The 25953-nt window shown below is 44.5% G+C and overlaps 1 protein-coding gene across 1 annotated transcript in view; it reads right to left on the minus strand.

The window, feature by feature from the left end:
- The window catches only part of Tec (tec protein tyrosine kinase), a 115742-nt gene that overhangs the window by 52904 nt on the left and 36885 nt on the right, over nt 1-25953 (minus strand). Inside the window, exons 2-3 of the mRNA XM_013350764.2 lie at nt 17502-17580; nt 15269-15454 (exon numbers count right to left, since the gene is read on the minus strand). Of these exons, the coding sequence (XP_013206218.1) occupies nt 15269-15406 (138 nt within the window). The 5' untranslated portion in view covers nt 15407-15454; nt 17502-17580. The remainder of the gene's footprint in view (nt 1-15268; nt 15455-17501; nt 17581-25953) is intronic.

A 25953-nucleotide genomic window follows, 5' to 3' on the forward strand; every position in this document is an offset into this window, starting at 1 on the left:
TCAGCTCACTGAGCCAGCAGGAACTATGAACAGAGCCCCAAAACACACTAGCTCACTGAAGGTAGACAAACTGCCCCTCCCCGCCCCCCACAACACACACCCTGGAAGTTCCCTCAAATGATAATCTTAAAATGTCCCATTACTGGTTAAAAGAGCTAAACAATGGCTGGCTAGGCGGCAGTGGCACATGCCTTTAATCCCAGCACTGGGGAGGCAGAGACAGCAGATCTTTGTGAGTTCAAGGCCAGCCTGGTCTACAGAGCGAGCTCCAGGACAAGCCCCAAAACTACAGAGAAACCCTGTCTCGAAACCAATTTCAGTTAGGCATCCTTTAAGTTTTAAAGAAATGTAAGGTAGAGGGCAAAGCATTTTGTTCTCTCAAATCAAAACAAGTGCTCAAAACTAGAATAGGTTCAGGTACCCTGAGCGTTCACAACAGCAACATCACTGACTTCCCTCCGAGGCTCACTCGAGCCAGGCTTTGCTCCAAACTTATTTAGTGTCCCTTTCAGAGGCATTGCTTACCCGAGGGCATGCTACCCCTATAAGGCTGTAATTGTCATCATCTCTGTTTCACAGTTGAGGTCACTGATGCTCGGTGTCACGTGAACTAGTGAGTGGGAGGGAGGACCACAGGATGTCAAGACCAGGGCTTTGTAAGTCAGTCAAAAACCCTGTTCTGACCAACTCTCCCAGCCTTCTCGTCTTCACACCAGAGGAGTGGAAACAATAAAAGACAGCAGGAGAAGAAGTTTTCCCTGGACCTGAGAGCTGAGAGGCAAGTGAGCTGCCCATACCTCCTTACTCTGTGCTGGAAACTCAGAAGAAGTGGGAGGGGCCTCTCAGGACAATGGCTGGCTCCTCCCCAGAACAGCTCCCCCCACAGAAGAGTCCCTGGAATGTGCCCAGACAACTGGACACCCACAATGAACTCGGTCACCTCTGCTCGTGACCCAGACACAAAGGAAGCCAGGCGGAGGAAAAGACTTCACCAGTGTAGAAAGTAAATCCGAGGAGAAAGCGTGTCTGGGGTTCTGGAACACAAACTGCAGAGCTCAGCTGTTCTGGCGAAAGCCTCGCACGGGGAAAAAGTCACCAAGAATTCAGTCAGGCTTGGGAAATCACTCAGGGACATCTGCTTAGGCAGTCGGAATTCATCCCCCTTGGGAGGAACACCACAGAAACTTCCAAGCCCGGGGGCAGTCACATACTAGACAAAAGTGCTAAACATGTGTGCACATCTGTTCAACTAGGCAGGCAAGCTTAGGAAGCCATGCTCCATCCAGTTCCCTACAGATCATAACAGACAGGCTGGCTCCCTCCTCCTGCCACTTCTCCCCTTCTGCCTCTGGTCCCTGCGCAGAAAACAGCACACTGAGGCGGACAGCTAGTCTTCAGAAGGCTTGGGGACGCTGTCACTGTTCCCAGCTCAGAGTGACTCACTGGCCTGAAACAGTTTATAAAAACAAACTGGAAGTCTGGAGTCAGGGGCACACAAGAAAGAAGGCATTGATTGAGTTTCAGTCCCTGCTGGGTTTAATTGAGCGTGTCTGAGGTCACTGCCCGGAAGTGGACTTTCGGAAGCTCACACCAGGGTCCCTTGCAGACTTCACTAATTGAGCCTTCCCCCCTTCTTCATCTGGCTCTGCATAGTCTCACCTGACAAATGACAGACCTGAACACAGCAATGTACTAAATCTCGAATCTGCAAAGCACCAAGCCTGGGGTAGGTTAGGGAAACTCTCACCCATAATATTTAATGAGCAGAAGAGCGGTCTGCTATAACGAAGACCCAGGCTACTTCAATCCCCACTTTGACTCTAATTAGCTGGGAGCCAGCAGCTGATTATTTAAGTCTCCTCAACTTAGGGTGTCTTTAAGACAGTACAGCCTGCCTCAAAGACAGTGTTTAAAGAGCCAGGGGTGGATAATAAATACTCAACCCTTTTCTCCCCAGACTAACACATGAATGGCACAGTGGCTTTGCAGGACCCGGCATGCACTATCAGGCAGCCTCAATGGAGCTCCCTTCACGCCCTCCTCCCCTCTGTTGTGCTGGAGCCACTGAGAGCATCCTCACCTAGTTCTGTCCTCAACATCATGCCGGACATCAGATGGCAGACACCGTGGAAATATACCGCAGAACTTGACAAAGCTAAAAACCAGGTCCCCCGGGTGCTAGACATTGATTAGTGCATCCGTGGGGGCTGGAAGTGTCAGTCCTGCCAGATGAGCTATAGCCTATAGCCATTTTTTTCTAATTAAGGTACGTGAAGACACTCAACAGTGTCTGTCTAAGGCAAAACAACAGCGAGGCACCGCTTCCCGGAAGGACGCGAGTACACAGGAGAAACAAGAGCGGTGGACGATTTGCTGAACACAGGTGTGATGGATGTCACATACCTGTAAGGCACACTCTCAAGATGCAGAGAAAGGAGGACCACAAGTTCAAAGCCAGCCTAACACCAATAAACAAAATAAAAAAAATCAAGAGAAAACATAAGTTTGTCAAAGGCGGAGCAATTCAACTTCTATAGAGAAGAGAAATGAAAGCCTAGGTCTACACAGAAACATGAATATTCACAGCAGCTGTTTACAACAGCCAAAATATAACAGTAATCGAAATAGTTATTTATACGAATCAACAGAATACGGCACACCAATACAACAGAGTATTATGTAGCCAGAAAAAGGGATGACATAAAAACACATACTACAGCATGAATGACGCCAGACGCCATCAAGCTTAGTGAAAGCGGCCATGAACAAGAGAATACTTATCACATAATCCTATCTCTGTAACAATCCAATCCAGAGAAAGAAGGCAAGCTGATGGTTGGTAGGAGCTGAAAGGAGTGGGGAATTGAGGCTTTTGAGTTTTCTTTTTTTTTAATGGAGATAATTTCTGCTTGGATTGATGGAACTGAATTTTGGTGGCTTTTATACAGCAGTAAGGTCACTGACTTGTTCCTTTAAATGGTTATAATAGTAAATTTAGGTTATGCCTATTTTATCACAATAAGAGGAAATATATACGTGCACACATACACACACAAAAGTAACTGGACAAGGGATTGGTTAGATGTCTGAACCCAAGAGGATGACCTGAGTTCAATCCCCAGAACCCATTGTAGAGGGAAAACCAATTCCTGAAAGTTATTCTCTGACCTCCACACAGGCGACACGGCGCATGTGTACACACTTACACCAATAAATTCAAAATTGTAATTTAATTTTAGAACAAGAGAGCTAGACAAGCCACAAACCACAAACACAAGTATAAAGCACATACAGACGATGGCTTGACTTAGAATATATATTCTATATCTTGTAAAAAGTAAATGAAAGCAGACAGCCTAAGAGAAAAAGGCCCAAGTGGACACTTCAATTGAGAGTAAATGCAAATGGACCTTGGACTCTAATTGTCTTAAATCATAAGGTGCCCACCACTTCCCACAGTGCAGTCTCCCTTAACAAACATAGCGCGTGGTCTTTCTTAAGGAAGAAGCAGGGGTAAGTGGACTGGCAAAGGGTGCCCTTTTCAAGGCCTGACACACAGAGCCAGAGGAAGGGAAAAGGAAGGAAGTACACACACCAAGGTGGCCAGAGAAGATGTCTAAGGAAGTCCCCCTGGGTGGAAAGTAGCACCGTGTGGTTTAACAGTCAGTGTGATAGCCAGAGAGATAAGACAGCTTGAGGCACCTTGCCAAATGGGAGTGCACCTGACTTGGCTGTCCCTGGGGTCTTCACTTCTGAGTCAGTGTGACGAAGCTGTGGATAACTTACAGGCTTCATTTATGGGAAGGCTGAGCAGATGGAGCCGCATGGGAATGTATGCAGAGCCTCTATGCCTCCAAGGATCTCTGTATCAAGTTTTTGCATTGAAAGGATCCCAGAACCCCTCCATAGGCACAATGGCACCATCGCACATCTAGAAAGCCGAGAGTCCAGGGTAATCAGAAAGCCACAGCGTCCGCAAACAACCCTGCCCATGAAGATGAGGAACAAGAAGTACAGGTGGGGAAGCCAGGCTGATTTCCCCCGCAGAGCCCAGGCAGTATGAGAAACTCGCAAGACCCCACAGAGGTAAAACTGGGGTCCCATCAAACTGAGGTGAACTGGCCCCAGGATCATTCTCTCCATTATCCCTGCTTCTCCCATTCTGTCACAACTGACTGGTCCCCCACCACGCCCAGGCAGATGAGCTGAACCCCATATTACAAAGGAAAGCACATAACTCCAGTAGGTTACACCCCAACCCTCCAGAGGATCAAAACATGCGTGCTGCAGTCTCATCAGGAAGGAATAGGGCCCGTTCGCGCGCCTTCCTCAATACCATAGAATAATAACGGGAAAGGCCTTCCTCACAATGGACTATGGAGCACTAGCAGTTTGTTAAGCTTCTTACTCACATTTTTACTGAATAAACAGCTATATTGTCACATTTTGAACAATTTTTTCTTTTGGGAAATTTACCAATGCATTTGCTAATCTTAGAGACTGTTTTCTAAAATGAGAAAAAAGAAAGTTAAGCCACGAACAGCATTTTGTGCCTATAATCCAGTCTGGGGTGGGGGCAGTTTAAGGCCAGCCTAGGCTCCATAGTGAGTCTAAGACATCCCTGGACTATATAAGAAGAAAAAAACTTAAAAATTAAAAACAAAAAAGACAAACATAAAGTTGGGTTAAGAAATAGCTAACAGGCCGGGCGATGGTGGCGCACGCCTTTAATCCCAGCACTCGGGAGGCTGAGGCAGGCGGATCTCTGTGAGTTCGAGACCAGCCTGGTCTACAGAGCGAGTTCCAGGACAGGCTCCAAAGCCACAGAGAAACCCTGTCTCGAAAAACCAAAAAAAAGAAAAAAAAGAAAAAAAAAGAAATAGCTAACAGTCTCACTGGTAATCATTAAACCTCAACAGGTATCTTGGAAGTCCAGCTTGTGAACAGAGTCCTAAGCTAACAGTGTCAGGATACAAAACTATTCATTCCATTGTGTTCACTGGTGAGTGGCGCATGCGCCTCTAAGTCCCCTTCTGCCTGTGCTTTGCTACCTTTTCGAAACAACTCAAAATGTAATTTCACTTTTTCAAATTGTCATGTGATGTCTTCCGGTGGCTGTTTGTATACGGTAATGTCTGTTTTTTACTCTGGGAGAGACTAACATCAGTAAATACTTTAAAACACACACACACACAACAGCCTGCTTCTAAATTTACATGATGGGTGTCCTCTAAACAACAAAAAGGAACTGGGCAAGAGTGGCAGCCACCCGTGGCAGCGTTTAAAGCTGTTTCTGCCTTCCCTGCACGCTTTCTGCTCACAGCACGAGCTCACCAACAGCAGAAACTCGCTGGGGTTAGCAGGTGTGAAGCACAGGCTCCCCAACAGCAGAAACTCACTGGGGTTAACAGGTGTGAAGTACTGGCACGCTTAAATTATTAAACAATTTGGGGTCTCGGGGAAATTATTAGGTGCTGATATTGGTCAGGGAAAACGGGAGCACAGATATCACAGGAATGAATGTGCAGACATTCAGAAAGAGTGAGGTGTTTACCCAGGGAATGTCCAAAAGATGAGAGAGAAGGGGCTGTGGTGCTTACTTCACAGGGACGAGGTTCTTAAGCTAAAGTCTAAATCATCAATCAGACTATCCCCTGTTCACGCCCTCTTCCCTTGGAACTGGTATTGAACCCAGGGCCTCAGGAGTCACTGGCTCTCCCACAGGGCTCCATGCTGATCCTGCTGGGTTCTGCTACAACTTCACGCCACCGCATTATCTGATAAGGCAGAGTGCCCTAACTTGTTTGCACAACTTACTTCAGTTTCCAGAACTCAAGTGGTGTAATCAGAAAGCGAGCACTTGGTCCAGGCTGCCTATCAGTTATTGGGTGACTGGAAGCAAATCACTTCCTTACCCTGAGTTTCCAAAACTGGACAGTCTGGAGGTCGTTCTTCAAAGTCTCTTTGGCTCTGAAAATGTCTAATTCTCCATCACGACAACCAATCAATCACCCCTTTGTATGAGTATGTATGTATGTATGTATTTAGTACACACATAGGCCTAGGAGTATAAAAGCTCCAGACTCGCCAAGTCCAACTTTACCCTCGGTGCCTTTGCGCATGTCCCCTTTGCATGAAATGACTTCTCTCTGCCTATCCTTTCTTGTGTTCCTGCTCTTGGAAGACGATCTGAAAACCCTTACAACACCTCCCAACCTCTATACATCAAAGAAAAAAATCACAACAGTTTCTATGTTTGCAACTAAAGCATATTCCATTCCATAAACAGTCTCCCAAGGTAAGTCCAATCATCCCTATTCTGTGTGTGTGCATGTGTGTGTGGTGTGTTAGTGAGGTAGGGTGTGTGTGTGTGTGTGTGTTAGGGGTTAGGGTATGTATTGTGTTGGGAGTAGGGTGTTTGTGTGTATTGGGGGTAGAATGTGTATCTGTGTTAGTAGGGTAAGGTGTGAGTGTATGTGTTAGGGGTAGGGTTTGTGTGTGTGTTAGAGGGGTTGGGTGTGTGTGTTAGTGAGGTAGGGCATGTGTGTATTAGGGGACAGGGTGCATATATATGTGTTGGGGGGTAGGGTGTGTGTTTGTGTTAAGTGGGTAAGAGTGTGTGCACAAGCGTGCATGCAGGCACGCCTCTGGTGTCAGTCTGCACCATCCCTTCTCTTATCAGTCAACACTTAGAGGAAACTGGGGATCCCAAGGAAGCAGCTCCAGGCTCTCAGAATCTGTAGCCCTGCAGTTCCTGAAACAAAATGCCTGTTAACATGAACTGACGCAGAGTACTTTGAAAGGGACGTCTACAGGAAGTTGCCAGAGTTCTGACAAAGACAAGGCAGTCACTGTACGGCAGGCAAACGGGAAGAGAGAGGTGGAGAGAACCAGCTGGGTTCAACTGTGCTACTTCCCAAACTGTGGAAGCCGGATTTTCCATAATTGCCTTTGGTCCCTTCAGCAGTCTTTTGAATATATTCAGTGGGGAAAAGAGAGCTAAATAAAACTTCGATGCAAACTTGACTTTTGGTTATCACTAAAAATTGCTGAGAGCTAGGGCTTGTGAAAATTCAACAAAGGAAACTTGGTGGGAACCATTTTGTTGATTTTTGCTGCTCAGAGTTGCATAGTATAAATAAATTAAACCAGACAATACCACTTACTCGAGAAAATGTTGATTTTTTTTTTTCCTTTTCTTTTTGGGTTTTTGAGACAAGGTTTTTCTGTGTAGCTTTAAAGCCTGTTCTGGAACTCTCTCTATAGACCAGGCTGGCCTTGAACTCAGAGATCCGCCTAGCTCTACCCCCACACCAAGTGGATTGAGAATGGAGGAGGAAGAGACAACAAACGGTAAAACTTAGAGGCACCTGAAGGAGACGTAGCTCCAGTGTCGGCTCCAGTGTCTGGATATTGATCTCTGTACTGTGGCTATAGAGGAGTGTCCATGAGGGGCTGGAGAGACGGCTCTGTTTAAAAGCACTTGTTCTTGCAGAGGACCCAGGTTTGACTCCCAGCACCCAAGTAGTGGTTCACAGACACCCTTAACTGCAGTTCCAGGGGAACTAACATCATCTTCTGACCTCAATGCATGTAAAACATTCATATAATAAAAGAAATCTTTTAAAAGATATTTTTGAAAGATATCAGCTTCCTAAGGGGACAAAAAGTTTAATATTATCCAGGGAAAATAATAAATTTAGCAAATTAATGTAGGGTCAGACCTTTAGACTTCCGATCTGGCATCTTGGTGTTTTTAAATGATTAATGAGGCAGAAGGTCGGGTACCAAGAAGAAGACAACCAATAAAAGTCAAAATTGGAAGAGGAGACATAAGAAAGGGAAGCAAAATATAAATGAAAAGCTGGTATAATACTGCTTTATTTCAGAAACAGAGAGTTCCAAATGCTAATAAAATGATTTTTCATGTAATGATACAGTTGATTCTGAGAGCGTGAAAAATATCGTATTGGACTTGGAGGCAGAGGCAGGTGGTTCTCTCTGAGTTTGAGGCCAAGCTGGTCTACAGAGAGAGTTCTAGGACAGCCAGAGTTACACAGAGACACCTTGCCTCAAAAAAAAAATAATAATGATATTACACTAACCACTGTATTAACAATGAAATACAAAAATTTTTGCTCATCCATGGTCTTGCTTCCTAAAGTTTGACTACCTGAAATCAATCATGGTCCAAAATTATTAAATGGAAAATTTCAGAACTAAACAATTTTTTCATTTATTTTAGCTTATGTGCATTGGTGTTTTGCCTTCATGTATGTCTGGGTGAGGGTGTCGGGTCCCTTGGAACTGGAGTTACAGAAAGTTGTGAGCTTTCATGTGTGTGCTGGGAATTGAACCCAGGTCCTCTGGAAGCACAGTCAGTGCTCTTAACCTCTAAGCCATCTCTCCAGCTCCAAGAACTAAACAATTTATAAGTTTTAAATTTAATGCCATTTTGAGTGGTGTGATGACATTTTAGGATATCTAAGCCCATCCCACCTGGGACATGAACAACCCATCATCCAATGTATTTATAATGTATATATCACAAATTAGCAGCCAACTCAGGTATCAGATCAATTGTAGTAATACTAAAATATTTATATTCCAGTAGCAATTTTGCTATAAAAATGATTCTTCTGTTTGCTCTTAAATATTAGTAATGCTTTCTATATATAAAATGTTCATTAAGCCTTATCAGAGATACATATGCATAGGAGAAAACTAAGGCATGGTTCTATTCATGGTTCCAGGTGCACCCTCTCAGTGTTTGCTGCAAGCCTGGGATGAGGGGTGGGCTATGATATCTGGAGCAGTAACTCTTCAGTGTGATACAAATGCTTTCAGAGGGTCTGCACCAAACGGGGTTATTTTCCCATGCCATGCCGACTTCCCAGCATGCATGACGTGCTGCAAGATACGAACCTTCAGAAAGGGACTAGAAAGCCCGTATACCCGAGGGTTCCACTTGGGGATGAACTAATTTACAATGAAAGAAACATTCATCTTGGTGTCTCTCATCTCTGTATTACTAAGAACTTCTAGGTTTCCAAGCCTAGTTAAGAGAACACTCCTCGCCGGGCGGTGGTGGCGCACGCCTTTAATCCCAGCACTCGGAAGGCAGAGGCAGGCGGATCTCTGTGAGTTCGAGGCCAGCCTGGTCTACAAGAGCTAGTTCCAGAACAGGAACCAAAAAGCTACAGAGAAACCCTGTCTCGAAAAATCAAAAAAAAAAGAGAACACTCCTCATATGGCCCAGGACACCCTCCAGAACACAAGAGTTTTTCAAGGCATGCAGCAGTCTGTGACATCATAACTGTAACTGATGGCTTCCATTGTCCTGTCAGGGAATCCCAGTGAATCAAACATCTGGTGGTCACGGATAAACCTGATTCTAGAGTAACAGTCTCCCTAGCTCACCTGAATCCATTCAACTATGTATGATGAACTGAGTGTCCACCCTGTACCAAAGTCTCAGAAATACAAAGACGGGCAAGCTATGATCCCGGCCACAGCCTTTGGGAAGCTGAAAAAGAGAAAAGAGTCTTCTTTTTCATTGTCCTACAATTTAACTCAGCTCTAAAACTGCACAAGCTAATACATACTCATGGGCAAAGGGTTCCGTCCTGTTTACGTTAGAACTAATACATACTCATGGGCAAAGGGTTCCGTCCTGTTTACTTTGGAACTTATAGAATGGGTCTCCAGGTTACTGGGAACTTCTGTTTGACTTCATTCCAAACCACAACTTCCCACAACCACTTCTTCAAGCTCGAGAATTTTCTAGAATTTACCAAGCAACTCTGTTACTACTGACATAATAAAATGAACAAGCAAACAGAGTGACAGATACATAGGGCAGGGGCCAGAGAGGGGCCAATCCCAGGAGTTCCTGCCTCCACGGAGCTTGCATGATGTGGCACCATCGTCCTGGCACATCGTCTCTGGAACCACCACATCAGATGTGTGCTCGTGTCCAAATGGAGATGAAAATGAAGCTAGGCGTATAAAAAGATACAATCTACATAAAATCATTTTAAACTCCATACACAAATTGAAAATGTTATTTTAGAGCATCCAATTAGAGGCAGACTAGAGAAAAAAACTGTTCAGTGTGAATGTTTTTCTCAATACAAAAAAATTCAAAACAGTTTTAACTGGAAATAGTAAAATATCCTCTACAGTAAAATTTTATCTGTATTACAGAGAATGCAGTAATGGTTCTCTTTTCTTTCCTTTCTTTCCCTTTTTTTTTTCTCTTACCCTAATTTTTCCTGGAGCAGTAAAGTGGTTTCAAAGACAGGCTTTGAAGAAACAGCCCTGCAATTTCTTGCAAGAATGTGCAACTTCTAGTATGGCATGGCACACCCTATGCAAGGTTCTTATCTTTCTTTGCCTTGGTTCCTCATTCTGAAAGGAAACCGAATAAGCCGTGTACGTGAAACAAACATATTCAGCATTGCGGCCAACACATACCGTGTTCCAAAAGTCACACCGAGAACACTAGGCTAAGAAAGACCTGCTTGCAGAGTCTGCCACTGGTTAGTGTCTGGCAACTTCGACATTTCTAAAGCTGGTCAGGGTGGTTCGCTGTACCTCAACCAACCACGAGTGTGACTTGTGCTAAACAGCTGCTATCCTTCTAGCACGTGTAATTTTGGTATCTCCTAAGACAAACATGATGGGCACTGAATCTATAGCAATTGTCCCTCACAGACATGCTCACTGTCACAGTATGAGAGAATCATGCACATCTTTTATTGTTTGTACCTCACCTGGTGCCTGGAAACTTTGCTTTTGTTTTGCGTTCTCCCACTGTGATAACTCACAGCTGAACTGTGAGCAAGCGCTGACTTAGTTGGTGTCTTAATTAGGATACCACTGTGATGACCAAAAGCAAGTTGGGAAGGAAAGGGTTTCTTTGACTTACACTTCCACATTGTAATCCATCATTTAAGGAAGTCAAGGCAGGAGCTCAAACAAGCAGAAAGCCTGAAGGCAGGAGCTGATGCAGAGGCTATGGAGGAATGTGCTTGCTTGCTTGCTTGCTTGCTTGCTTCATGACTTTCTCAGCCTGCCTTCTTATAGAACTCAAGATCACCAACCCAGGGGTAGCACCCACCCACAATGGGCTGGGCCCTCCTCCATCAATCACTAATTAAGAAATGTCCTACGGGCTTGCCTACAGCCTGATTTTATGGAAGCATTTTCTTAATTGGAATTCCCTCCTTTCAAATGACTTTAAGCTTGTGTCAAGTTGACTTAAAATTATCCAGCAGTGTTAGGAAGCCCTCATTGTGACTCTAGGCACGGAGGCGGAGCAGGGGACATTGGGGAATATTTGTATACACTGTAAAGATGTGTCTTTGCCAAAGGCGCCTTCTGATTGGCTTAATAAAGAGCTGAATGGCCAATGGTTAGGCAGGAGGGGACAGATGGGATTTCCAAGGAGAGAGAGGAAGAAGAAGAGGAATCTAGTTGTGTGATTTTAACCAGCAGACTCGGACCAAGTTGAGCATGCAGTACTGAGAGGAAGTGACTTAGCTGCGTGGCAGAATGTAGACTAAAAAAAAAAAGGTTAATTAAGCTATAAGAGCTAGTTGAAAATAAACCTAAGCTAAAGGCCAAGCTTTCATAATTAATGATAAGTCTCCAAGTCGTTATGTGGGGGTTGGCAATCCAAAGATAGTCTGACAAAGAAGCTTTCTCAGGGGCCCTGCCACACTGTTGAAGCCCCTCCGAGCTCACAGTCTATTTGTAGTGTCATGCTGCCCACCACAGTACTGCAGGCAGCAAACCAGCCACAGAGCACCAGGGCCCAATCTAAAGTGGCCTGCTTCCTTAGCTAACAACTGTTGCAAAATTCGCATGCCATGTGGTTTCTTTTATTCAACACCTCGCCATTTTCTCTTGCCAGTATCCAGTAGGCATTTTTCTTGAACAAATTCATGTCTTGCACTTCCCTGACTCCCATCCCCATGTCCCATGGAGCCTCCCCAGGAAGGTCAAGCAGCCTAGTCCATCTGTCATCTGGTTCCCTGGGTAGAAAGCAGCATCGCTCACGAACCTCCACGGTCTGTGGTACCGGAAGATGGTGTACCATAAACTGTCATGATCTCTGCTTCCCAGTTCACTGGAACATGCCCAGACGTCAACGAATTAACCACCAAAAGAGAGAAAAAAAAAGGCATACTGAAAAAAATCAACAGCCCAAGGTAACCTGAAACACTAGTTCCTCAATATGAGACTTCCAGGAGATATTTTAACCGGGTTTCTGATGATCTGTCTAAAACAATCTCTCGAGAACTTTGAAAAGCCCCGTAAGTGAAGTCAGCAGGAACCGTCTCAGGAAAGGCTTTTGCTGTCATGTTGCTGGGGTCGGGTGCAGAGACTGAAGGAAGGGTGGACATCATGATTAACTCCGAGTTCTAACAAAGCATCCAACGGCCATGAGGGGGCCAAGAATGCGGATACTGAAGCAACAGACAGTCTCTTCACCAGCTTTCGTGAAGGCGGAAGGGCTATAGAAAATTTAAATGTCTCAGTGATTCCAGTGGTTTTCACAGCCCAGCTCTAGAATCTTACTTTCTAACTCACCAGTCTCGTGGGTTCCCCACCTCACTCTGCTTTTGAATGGTGATTCGAAGAACAGAAACAAAAAAGCAGAAGGTTCATCCACTGCAAACGGGCACCGACACATGCCCCCAGACAGGGCAGTGATGCCCGGGTGAACCGTCTCTAGGATTTTCTAGAAGATGGGCTGAGAGGTGCCCCTCGGAAGTCTTCCCAGTATTGACAGTAGTTACTTCATTCTTCATTCTTATCAGAATCTAGTCAATGTCTAGGGATGGGGATCTAGTCAATGGTTTGGAACATGCTAAGCACACATTCGATCTAACGCCTGGCTACATCCCTACCCCCATCAGCTATTGACTGTGAGAGTCAATAGCTCTGTGACCAGTCACTAAGGAATGCCAGCCCATCCATGACAGCAGAAATCATGAGAAGTTAAAATGCCACCCCCACACATTAGAGGAGCTGGGGGGGAGGGCGGGAATCAGGAAAGAAACTCAGCTAGTGGCTGGGGTCATGGGGTCGGTGAGTCAGAAAAGACACAGACTCTGAATAAGGGTTAGAAGAGGGACTTCTACATGTGGGAGAACCACCTCAATCTGCCCTGTACGGCTCTCACCATGACTGAAGCCACCCGACATTCAGAGAGAGACTGGGATCTGAAATAAGAAGGGATCCCTGTGTTTTCATTCTGCTTAAACAGTCGGGGTACTTTTAACTTCGCACAGTTAACCTTGCAGATCTATAGGTTCTGACTCCACAGTCAATCAACCCTGGAAAATATTTGGAAGGGAAAAATGCATCTGTTTGAACATACACAGACTTTTCTCATGCTATTATTTCCTAAGGAATATAGGATGAGTATTTTTATAACATCAGTATTGTATCTGGTATTATAAGCAATGTATAGGTCATTTAAAATACACAAGCGGATGTGCACAGGCTATGTGCAAATGCTGCACTATTTTATTGAATAGATCTGAGCATATGAGATGGTGGTGAGAGGAACCACCCCCTCACAGACATCCAGGACAGACATCACAGACTAAACATCCTCAGAGTGAGCTGACCACGTGCTGTACTTTCTCTTTCTGGGTACGGTGTATTGCCCATATGTATATCTGTGCATCTCATACATGCCTGGCTCCCACAGAAGCCAGAACAGGCCATCAGAACCTCTGGAACTAGAGGTAACAGCTGGCTGTGAGAATACATGTGGATGCAGAGAATCAAACACAGGTTCTCTGAAGGAACTGTCAGCGCTTTTAACCACCGAGCCATCTCCCGGCGCTCCCTGTGTTGAACTTCAACAGTATCAGTATATATTTCTAAGTTGACAATGTAGGCTTCTGCAGGTTTGGGGTTAGTAAAGTGCCGCCTTTTACCACCCTCGCTGCTGTGTTTCTATTCCTCTCCTGGAATAACTATATTAAATCCAAGTTATAACAAATCATTGCCATACATCAAAAGCTTATTCTTTCCCTCCAAATCTGCTTGCAATTTTAAGATAATCCCTATTTCTGGTAATTCTTATCTAAAACTCTATTGGATTTATGAACTTCTTGGATAACAAAAAGAAATTTAGCATACATATCATAAAATATGACACTTCTCAGTAGGACTAAGGCAGTCGACATAACCGGTCACATTTATAGTTCTAGGCACACCTATGTATGTGTTCACAGTGAACAGGATGAGGAGTGAGCATGGTCTCACCTCAGCTCTAGTTTTACAGTAAAAGTTTTGAAGCTTTGGTTTGCAAGATTTGGGGGTTTTTTAGTTACGGGAATCTGGTTCTGTGGGGTGTGAGTCTGAAGAATAGCACAGGTCACGGTGGTACGCCATAGCAGAAATGGCGGAGCTGAGATTGTCCAGGAAAAGCAATGCCATTCTGTACAAATGAAGGGAACCAAAACACGGAATAAGAAAACAATGAAACAAGCAAAGCAACATCTGAGAGAAATGCCCAGACTGAGCCCAAACACCAGGCCCACCAGACATTCGCCATCGTCATCTGTGCTGAAGCATGTTGTCAAGAGAAATCCAGTTCCCGGCCATTCTCTACACCCCAAAGGAACTTCTAGAACAGAAGACTATGGCAGTAGTAAAAAGACCATGTCCGCCATGGCAAGATTTTAAATTGGCCCAGAGAGAGCCACTCATTCACATTCCTTGTGGAAAGCTAGAAGCTGCCTAGCCAACGCCTCACTGTACCGCAACACCCCACATCAGGAGCTCAAGAGACACCACTTCTCTGCTCTCCCTGCCCCAGCAAAGATCACTGCAGGAGATGTTCAGCATCAAGAGTTGAAGAATTCCTCTGCAATCAACTTCAATAAATGGTTCACCTAAAAACTCATCAGCTTCAAGTAATGAAGAAAGGTTCACACAAAGCAGCTTGGGCTCTGAGACATAATATGACGGGTTGTGGAGAAAAGCCTAATAGATTCAATGAGGACCTACAACAAACAGGAAAAGCAGGAATGTATTTTCTCTGTCAGATTAATATTAGTTCTGACACCAAATGCATCTTAACTTATAACGATAGACTTGTGCCAAATTCTAGCACATGCTAAATCTCATCTCTCAAGTCCAAATAACAACAAACCATAACCTCAAGTCCACTAACTCAGTGGAGAGCATCACATGCTCAATTGTACCGACACTGAATGCGGCAGAATAGACTGTCTCCTACCTCCGCTCGACCCTCGTAGTAGGTTAACACGGACTTGGTAAGTACAAAAAGTCTCTCTTTGTAGTTTAGCGGGGATGTCTTCTTTTTCTGCTGGGACCGTTTAATAAGAATCTCTTCTAGAATAGTGTTAAAATTCATCTCGGTCTTCTGGTCGCTCTTTCTCCTGCCATTGAAGATCCCGGGATTCTAAAGTAAGAAAATAAACAGTGAGGATACGGTGCTAATTTTCTAATGCTACTGCAATTTTAAATTATGAATAGAGGCCTTCCTCACCCTCCAGCAAGGAGGGTCTTAAGTGTCCAGATTGGGTTGTGCAAGGCCCAAAGGACTTCCTCTCTTAGCTCAACCTCCATCCTGCCCAGCCATTTCCTAGGAAATGCTAATCAAGATTTTCCATGATGATGATGGTGATGTATGCCTTTGTCTCTCCCGGTATCCCTCAGCTCTCTAACACGCTCTGCTATTTGACTTCAGAGAACAAATATCTCAGACGGCAAAGTGCATTCCACTGCCTGTATTGTTGGTTTAGGCTTCAAGATCATGGGATCTGAAACACATGCCAGAACACACAGCATTGTTGTAAAAAGGAATGGCGGGCTGCGTTCCCGGCAGCCACCCGGCTAGTTTACATCCGAAATAATTACACCACAGCGTAAGTGATCTGAATGATGAATGAGCATGGTAGTGGGTACAATCCACACTAACTGAGGAAGGATGTCATCGGGACCTGGCATCAGAGTGGCATCAAAGGGAAGCTACAGGGATGGCTCTTGATATCTCCATTACTATGCTCCATGTATGGCTCCTATCCAGACCTCGAGAGAAAAGAAGCCCACCCAGTCAGAGCTAACCCTCCTCAGGACGACCCACCTGGGTACAAAGATCAGTAGTCCTGTACCTTAGAGCCTTGAAACTTAAACAAGAGCTGGCGAGGTGACTCAATTGGTAAAGGTGCTTTCCTCCAAACCTGATGACCTGAGCTCAGTCCCCAGAACTCCCCATGGTATACAGAAAGAAAGGGAAGGAGAAAGAAAGAGGAGGGAAGGGAGGGGAGGGGAGAGAGAGGAGAAGAGAGGAGTGAAGGGAGAAAAAGGGGAGGGGAGAGAAAAGGAGGGGAGAGAAGGGAAGGGGAGGGGAGGAGAGGAGGAGAGGGGAGAAGAAAGGAGGAGAGAGGAGGGCAGGAGAGGATAGAAGAAGCTTGAGGAAGGAAGGAAGGAAGGAAGGAAGGAAGGAAGGAAGGAAGGAAGGAAGGAAGGAAGGAAGGAAGGAAGGAAGGAAGGAAGGAAGGAAGGAAGGAAGGAAGGAAGGAAGGAAGGAAGGAAGGAAATTAAATTCTCGACCATTTTAGAACCCAAAGGTTCTCAGAAGAGACCTGCAGACACTTCCCTGAGACAAGCTGAATTAAGGGCAACTATCCCTTTCCTTGCCTTCTCCATGTCCTTTCAAGAAGTAATTGCATATCAAACTACAGAAACAAAAGGAGTCTCTTGAAGCACATGCAACAGTTACTTGACAGGGTGGCCAGAGACTGGATACTGAGGTACTAAGGAATTCTATCATACCTTCTTCCAACCTGATAGCTTTAGTGTCCTACCGCAACTATACTCTCTTATTCATGACCATCAACCACTTGGGCTCCTCCGACGTCTATGAGGGTTTCTTCAACAGCATAGCCTGTAAACATCCACCCCTTTATTTAGAAGGTATGGCGGGGTCAGAGTGAGGTTTAAATGAGATACTGTGAAAATGTTATACAAATGTCTATTATGGTTATTGTGGTGGTTTAAATAGAAATGGCACTCATAAGTTCATGGACAGTGGCACTATCAGGAGGCATGACCTTGTTGAAATAGGTGTGGTGTTGATGAAAAAAGTCTGTCTCAGTTCATGTCCTGCTGCCTGTCAATCTGTCTGTGGAACTCTCAGCTCCTTCTTCAGTACCATGTCTGCCAGCACGCTGCCATGCTTCCCGCCATGATGATAATGGACTAAACCTCTGAAACTGAAAGCCAGGCCCAATTAAATGCTTTGCTTTAGAAGAAAGGAGTTGCTGCGCCCATGGGCCATGATGTCTTTTCACAGTAACAAAACACTAACGAAGACAGCCATATTTACCTCCACCATCATTTCCCCAGCTCAGAGCATCCTCAGCTCACAGATAGACAACAGCAGCACCTTCCCAACTGGGCTTCCATTACCAACCCTCCTGCCTCATTTCATTCTAACTACATACCCCTTCTTCTTGCTGAACCAGTCTCCAAAGTTCCAGCGGGTCATTTCATTCAGCAGACATCCTTAGGGTCACCCAACTCCTGCAGGATAAAGTCAACACTTAGCCTGACTCTGAAGAGGTTCACAGTGCGGTTGCCATCTGACATCCAATTTTCTTTTAGACTCTTCCCCAGTCACTCCAAATACAAATATGGCAGGGCCACCCCTCGCAGTATCCATTCCCCGGTCTACAGTACTCTCCCACTCCTCCCTCTCCATCTATGACAACTCCATCAACTCAGAACTCACCCCCCCCCAATGCAGTCCTTTTCCATGTCTCTAGATAATGGCAATCTTCCGATATCTGTACCCATAATCTCATTCATGACAAAGGTAATCATATTCTTCCATATCTGTAACAATGAATAAAGCTTAACTTCTCACCTAGTTATTAATCTACTAACATGTACATTGGAATCCTCAAAATAAATTTTGAATACAGATATCTAGGTTCTGTTTTCATTTTCCTTTAATATTTTTTAGATCTGAAGTGGGGCCTGGACATCATAATTCTATGTGCAGGTAGAACTGTGAGCCGCCATCTTAAAGGAAGAGCCTGAAGCTTTGTGCTTCTTTTTACCACTCTTGGTGCTTATAGCAGATGGTACGCAAGCTGGGAACTTGGCTGGAAACTTTACACAAAGAGAGACAGACAGAGACACGGGACACAGGTCATCCTTGAAACAAGAACGCCAACTTTATTGTGCTCAGGTGCAGCTTATATAGGGCTCTGGCCATGCCCCAGCTCTCGGGATCTCTCAGTCACAGGCCCACCAGACACCACTCTCCTGCCATCAGGGTCTCATGCTCAGAGCAGTTGCAGGCACAGGTAAACAGGTTGTTTTGCTCAGTTCACTCCAGCAGGCAAAGGGTCTGAGGCAGGCAAAGAGAGTCAAGGGGCCAGAGGTCTGCATCCCCCAGCTCTTAATAAACAATTACAACCTGGACCCATTAATCCATGTGCATCTTAACTGGAAAATCAAAGGCAAACCATTCTTTTCTTTTCGCATCTAAGTTGGTCCTCTTGCTATATTGCAATTTTGTCCTGTTCATTTGGGTGTATATGGTGAATAACAACACTCAAGAGGTTGAGGCAAGAAGATTGTAAGACTCAAACCAAACCTAGCCTACACAATAAGGTTCTGTCTCAAAAATATAGAGATAGATAGAGATGAGATAGAAATAGATATTTGGGGGAGATAGAGGTACTCTCTTTTGTTTTCCTGAGAAACTATTGGTATGCAAATTCCACTTCTTTAGAAATCTTTTTATGTTTCCAGGAAGGGAAAAAAATGGCTCCTTAGGGAAGATTACCAGAGGAGAAACAAGTTAGGCTCTAGACACGCGCATGTGTTGTTCCGATCCAAAGAGCAACTCCTCTGCTACCCAACGGCGCACAGGTTTTCGGAAGGCACCGGAGGACAGCAAGAGCCTGACTTAACTGTAGTTCTAGAAACAAAAGATCCCAACACCAGAGATAAGAGAAACGGCTGTTTAATGACTTCACGGTGAGGAAGGAACCAGGCAATCTGATTTATTGAGAGACTCATGGTCATACAGAATCATACCATGTGAGCTGAAAGAGATCTCACACATCACCCCCTTTGCCTCACAAATTAGAAAACTAACATTCAATTAGGCATATTGCCCAAAGTATCACAGACCAAGATCAAGAAAAAGAAATAAATCTCTCCTGGTTCCAAATGAAGGAGTCTTCATACTATTCCACAGCACACAAATTCACTGCCTGGTAATAATTCATAGGTCAATGGAAAATTCTGGCCAGCAAAAGCCATTGTCCTTTGTAGGGTGGAAAGGAAGTATATATCTACTCACGGAAATGTCCAGTTAAAGAGGCTGAACATACCCACTGCCGTCCTGGAAGATCATAAAAAACAGCTATTGTATTTACTTGTTGTTATTAAGAAATTAACACTCTGAGGGGCTGAAGAGATAGCCTAGTGGTTAAGAACTTGTGCTATTCTTGAGGATGACCCAGGTTTGGTTCCCAGCACCCTTTCTGGTCTCCACAGCCACCTCCATTCACACACACATATCCTGCCCCCTACACAAACACATAAGTTAAAAAACAAAAAATTAATAAGTTTAGAAATAAATAAAAAAATTTAAAAAGAAATTAACACTCAAAAGTAGAAGCCAGAAAAAGACACTAAAAATAAATAAATAAATAAATTTCAAAAACTAGAAGACAAGTACATGCTAGATCTAACCAAGGAAGGAACAGAGAGGCACCTGGAAACAAATAATTTTATACCTGAAAACCTCTAGATAGTATAAAAATTAAGTCACCAAGTCCAGAAGCTCTAGAAGTAGTGGTAAAGAAGAAACTGAAGCATGTGTGCATGCATATGTGTGTGTGTGTGTGTGTGTGTGTGAGAGAGAGAGAGAGAGACAGAGAGGATAGAGAGAGAGAGAGAGAGAGAGAGAGAGAGAGACAGACAGAGAGAGAGAGAGAGAATGTGTGCATATAAGGATGAGGGTATGACAGAGGCCAGCGATTAACATGTTACCTTTATCAATTGATTTCTACCTTTTTGAACAGTGTCTCTCACAGGACCTGGAGCTCACTGACACACTAGCCAACAAGCTTCAGAGAGCTGCCTGTCTCTGTCTCCCCAGCTTTGGGTAGCAGGCATGCGCTTCTATACTTTTTCTGTGGATTCTGGTGAACAGAACTCAGGCCCTGATACTTTCACGGCAAAGAATTTACCAACTGAGCTACTTTCCAAACTCTCTAAAGAAAGGAACTAGTTTTTCAGGGGAAGGGGGTCAGACAGGCTCTCACTATGTGGTTCTGGTTGGCCTGGAACTCTCGATGTAAGTCATGTAGACCTCAAATTCACAAAGCACCTCCGCGCTCAGCCCCAAGAGAATTTTTTGCAGGTCTATTTAAGATATAAAACATATTCACTCCTCTGTGTCAAGAGTCTAGGTAGATAGCCATCTCAATTCTAGGGTTTGAATTGGTTTCAATTTGGGGGGTTTTTGTTATTTTTTTTTCTTCATGAAACTTAAGACAGAAGCTCTATCCTGAGAGAAATGAAGACCTGAGGCAGGGGTACCATGGGAACTAAGGTCAAAGGGTAGAAGCAGAGGCAGGGGTACCATGGGAACTAAGGTCAAAGGGTCGAAGCAGAGGCAGGGGTACCATGGGAACTAAGGTCAAAGGGTCGAAGCACATACAAGTGAATTTTGACCACCCAGCTCTTTCATGCCATGTGGTCCAGAACATTGGATTCAATACAGACCAACTAGCATTATCGAAACCAGGCACAAGAGTGTTCCTCCTCGAAAAAACACAAATACATCATCTTATAGTCAGGCCCAGTGCCAACAAGGCCCAACTCCAAACACAAAATGAAAGAAAGCTTAGGATCACCAAAGAATTCCAGAAAGATCTTAACATGGAACACAGTTGAGACAAGCTGGGGACATAGCCAGAGTAAGCCATGAAGTGCCGAGGGGTGGGATGGGACACTGGGCATCAAGAGCACAGACATTAAAAACTCAGAAGAGTTAAAATACAAGAAATAAAACAGAAAACCAAGCAGACAATGAATTGGGAAGAAAACACAACTGCATTAGAGAGCCCACCCAGAGGCCCAGAGTGTGAAACTCAGAGTTCTAGAATAAAACAATAGGAGGAGAAAAATTATTTATTTACAATAGTCTGTCTACATGTATGCCTTCAGGCCAGAAGAGGGCACCAGACCTCATTACAGATGGTTGTGAGCCACCATGTGGTTGCTGGGAATTGAACTCAGGACCTTTGGAAGAGCAGGCAATGCTCTTAACCACTGAGCCATCTCTCCAGCCCCCGAGAAAAATTTTTTAAAAATTTAAGAGTTTTTCATCAAGGCCAGCTGGCCTGGGTCTGAAAAAGCATGGGATAAAACCGGACTTGCTGAACATAGCGGACAATGAGGACTACTGAGAACTCAAGAACAATGGCAATGGGTTTTTGATTCTACTGCATGTACTGGCTTTGGGGGAGCCTAGGCAGTTTGGATGCTCACCTTACTAGACCTGGATGGAGGTGGGCGGTCCTTGGACTTCCCACAGGTCAGGGAACCCTGATTGCTCTTCGAGCTGATGAGGGAGGGGGACTTGATCGGGGGAGGGGGAGAGAAATGGGAGGCGGTGGCGGGGAGGAGGCAGAAATCCTTAATAAATAAATAAAATTAAAAAAATAAAAATAAAAAAATTTAAGAGTTTTGCCAAAATAAAAGTTATATCCAGATTAAAATATGACCAAGTCAAGCTACATCTTATAAAATTTTCAAAATTATGGAAATAAACAGAAGACTCAAAAAGCTTAAAAGTGGGTAATAATAGAAAAGATGAGAATCCAGAGTGGTAATCACCACAAGCAATCCGGGAACTCAGAAACAGAGGGTTTCTACTTAGAAGAAACTGGAAACTGAGAAAATGGGAGAAGCATCATCAGAAGACAATGGATTCCTAACTTAAACTCTATACTCAGCTCACTACCAATAACAGTATAGGATCATAAATAGTATTAACACTCATCTACACAAGGTTCTGAGTTGTTTGCCTGCTCTTTACTCTTCTGGAAAACTACCTGATAATGTGTTCTACCAAAATAAGGCAATAAACACACGGAGAGTTCTGGAATCAAGGATTCTAACACGAGAAAGGGCAAGAAGACCTCCCAATCTCCCATCACGATGAAGGGAAATTCCCAGGTGGAATGAAATGACATTCCAAGATGACAAAGAGCAGCAAGCAAAGGGACCATCCTGGCCGGGCGGTGGTGGCGCACGCCTTTAATCCCAGCACTCGGGAGGCAGAGGCAGGCGGATCTCTGTGAGTTCGAGACCAGCCTGGTCTACAAGAGCTAGTTCCAGGACAGGCTCCAAAACCACAGAGAAACCCTGTCTCGAAAAAAAAAAAGAAAACAAACAAACAAATAAACAAACAAAATTTATAGCACATTCCTATCCAAACAATTAAAATGAGAAGGATTAAAAAAAAAGTTAGCTAGGCATAATCAATGTAAGAAATAAAACTAACTAATGCCAGGGAAAAAATTTTTAAGAAATCATACAGAAAAGGCACACAGAAGCAACCACACTACATCCCAAGCCTGGCTATATAGATCATACCCATGGCATCACAATAATGTAAATAATAAGTAATATTCTTGCTGTAATTATAAATGTTTCCGGAGGGCAGGAAGTGTGTTTCCGTGTGGGTGGGAGAGTAGGTTGTGCAAGAGAGCCACTTTCTCTCCGGTAGTGACAGAGGTGGAAGAGGAAGTAGAGTAGAACATAAACTTGAAATATCGAGTAACTCGGGGTGCCACCCATTATCAAGAGGTTACCAAGAGATAAAGTTATATAGATCAATTTGGCTTTCTATGAAACTGCTGAGTGGGGCACACTCTGTTCCGTGAAACAGGGCGAGAGCTCCCTCGGGAAATTGTAAAAGGATGGACTTAGATCAGCAGGACACGGAAGCCAATCAACAGATTTAAAACTACAACACCGAGATCTCTTCATTCTGGTTAATTTTCTTAGTAAGATTTAAAACGAAGAAGACACTTTCCCAGACAAACTAGAATCTCCTGTTCTCAAGGAAAACTCGATTGCTTAAAGATCTGCATGCTTAAAAAAAAAAAAAGTCTGCATGCTTACTTAAAGTCTCTGGGTTGATTATGTGGCACCGTAGTAAAAGTGACTCCATTTTGATTTTCTTAGACTAGTCGAGAACAGAAGCCAACCCCAAACAACAGCTTCCCATAATTTTTGTTTAAAAAGATATATTGTTCCTAAAAAGGCTGACAAAATAAACATGATCATCTCTGACAGTCAGAAAACGTTAGAAAAGAGTGGAGTAACAGATGTGTGTTCTCTGTTCTCCAGAGGCAGACCATCTCACTGCCAATGAACCAATTTAAAAAAAAAGTCTACGAAAACACCTAAATACAAACTGTGATACTCGTATCTGCCAAGTGCTATGGAATCTAGATCAACATAGGAAAGGAAGCTCAAGACAAATTTCCCCAGAAATAGCCGTCTGTGTCCTGACAGGTCACCAATGATAGTCAAAGTGGTACCTGTGAAATACAGAAAGGTGAGCAAACCACAAAGAATGGTCCTTTACACAGAAAATGTATCAAAATCATAAACTTCATGATTAACTGTTACCTGTTTTGTGATATAAGTCCCCCCTATATTGCCTAGTTAGTCCCAGGCCTCAAGAGAGCCTCTCGACTCAGCCTCCTGCGTGACTGGCACTAAGGGCATATCTCACCAGCCTAGGCATGGTTTGTGCTTTCTTTTACTATTTTGCTCTATGTTGACACTGTCCAATATACCAAGTATTTCATAAGCATCACATCAATCCCCTTCTGTGGACAGTTTTCTAAAGCATCTCACAAACTGAGAACAAGAGCCGGGCTTTAATCCCAGGAGAGCAGCTACGGCCCCAGTCCTCCTCATGACCCCAGTCCTGCTCGTGGCCCCAATCCTCCTCACGGCCCCAATCCTCCTCACGGCCCCAGTTCTCCTCCTCACGGCCCCAATCCTCCTCACGGCCCCAGTCCTCCTCCTCACGGCCCCAGTCCTCCTCATGGCACAGGTCCTGCTCACGGCCCCGGTTCTACACACACCGGCACCGGTCCTACACACGGCACTGGTTCTATACAGGGCACTGGTTCTACACACACCGGTCCTACACACGGCACCGGTCCTACACACAGCACCGGTTCTATACAGGGCACTGGTCCTACTCAGAGCCCCGTCCTGCTCACGGCACTGGCCCTACTCATGGACCTCTCCAGGAAAGGAAGGCAGAGGGGAAGGAAAGGCTACTGAGCTCTGAGCTGCCTCAGTCAACAAGATTATGGAAAGCAAGTGGATTCATCTTCGGATGGCCACAGAGACACCCTTTGAGTAAGAAGGAACCTGACGATCCCCAAAATTCAAGGGAGCGGTCTCCTCTCAGCCAGGAACCAATAGCGCAGATTTCCTGTGCGCTTTGTCCACCCTCGTGGGTTTCCCAGGTGCCAGGACACAGGTGACTATGTCTAGGGAAATCTGTCTTCGGCTTCCTTCCTTGTGTTGGTCTAGATTCCACATCCTTTGATGGGAATATCATAGTTTGTAGTTGGGGAGGTTTTGATGTAGGTAAGACCATCCTCAAATGCTCCCATTCATCTCCCAAATATTATAGAACTCGGTTACAAATACATTTTTTTAGTTTCACTAGGGGACAGGGTTTCAGCATGTTGTCCAGGCTGGCCTGGAATTCATGGTTCTTCTGCCTTTGCCACATAAATGTTGGGTCTTCAGGCATGTGCCACCATGCCTGGCTACAAAGAGCTTCTTTGCATAAAACTAAACGGCCAGAAGAAGTCCCCTTTGTCTTTGTCTCCCTGCGGCTAAAGATAACTTTACCATTTACCTTGGCTGCTATTAAAAGCTTAAAACAGACCTTACCAGACTTTGAACACTAATATTCTGAAGAAGACAACAGAAAAAGAATGTCACCTTCTCACCAGTGACAGACTTAAGCCACCAAAGTTATATCCCTGGTCAGTGTTGCAGATAGTCTGAGGATGTGGCAGCTGCAGCCAAAAGATCTTGGAACTCCATTCATCATCAATGCTCTGTCTGAGAAGAATCAGTTTTTAAAAAAATAAGTTGTTACTAGAGCAGCCCATGAAATCAATACAATCTTTCATAGCACTCATCATCAAAGGAGCAGACGCGCTGAATCTCCCTCGGTCAAAGATGCTTCTGTTTGCAGTGGGCAATGATTAATGTGGACTCCTGGCTACTCAAAGTGCTGAGGACAAGTGACCTGGCAGCAGATGACCAGGGCACACTGGCTGGTCTTGGTCAAGCCATTCTCACTTTGCTCATCTTGAAACCCTGCCAATTCCCATCCTTCTTCAGGCGCTCCTTCTTCCCTCGTCCACCTTTCCTCCATGCTCAACTCATGAGCCAATCTGTTGGCAGGAATGATTTCAGACATGAGTATAAGCACTCATTCTGACATGTTCCGCATATCCAGGATGCATGATGAGCCACTCATGAGGCATGCAGGTGGTCGCAAAAATGAACAAGACATGATCTGTGCAAATAGACTTAGAAAGAAGGAAGGGTACTAAAATCTATGGGAGCTGTAAGAGTGACTTACATGAAATATATTGGAATTATTGTTAACCCCAAATGTTCTCCAGGCTGGGGTAACCAAAGAGTACATCATTACCCCCTTTCAGAGTCTAATGAATCACTTCAGTGATTAGCAGAATGCTGACAGGAGGTTAGAGACAGCGAACACATGAAGAAAACAGGTGTCAATCTTGATGGCCACATCCTGACATATAAGTTTCTTCTAAAGTTTATCGAGTGTCAACCGGAACC

The sequence above is a fragment of the Microtus ochrogaster genome, linkage group LG1 (genome assembly GCF_000317375.1).
Source record: "Microtus ochrogaster isolate Prairie Vole_2 linkage group LG1, MicOch1.0, whole genome shotgun sequence".
Classification (NCBI taxonomy): domain Eukaryota; kingdom Metazoa; phylum Chordata; class Mammalia; order Rodentia; family Cricetidae; genus Microtus; species Microtus ochrogaster.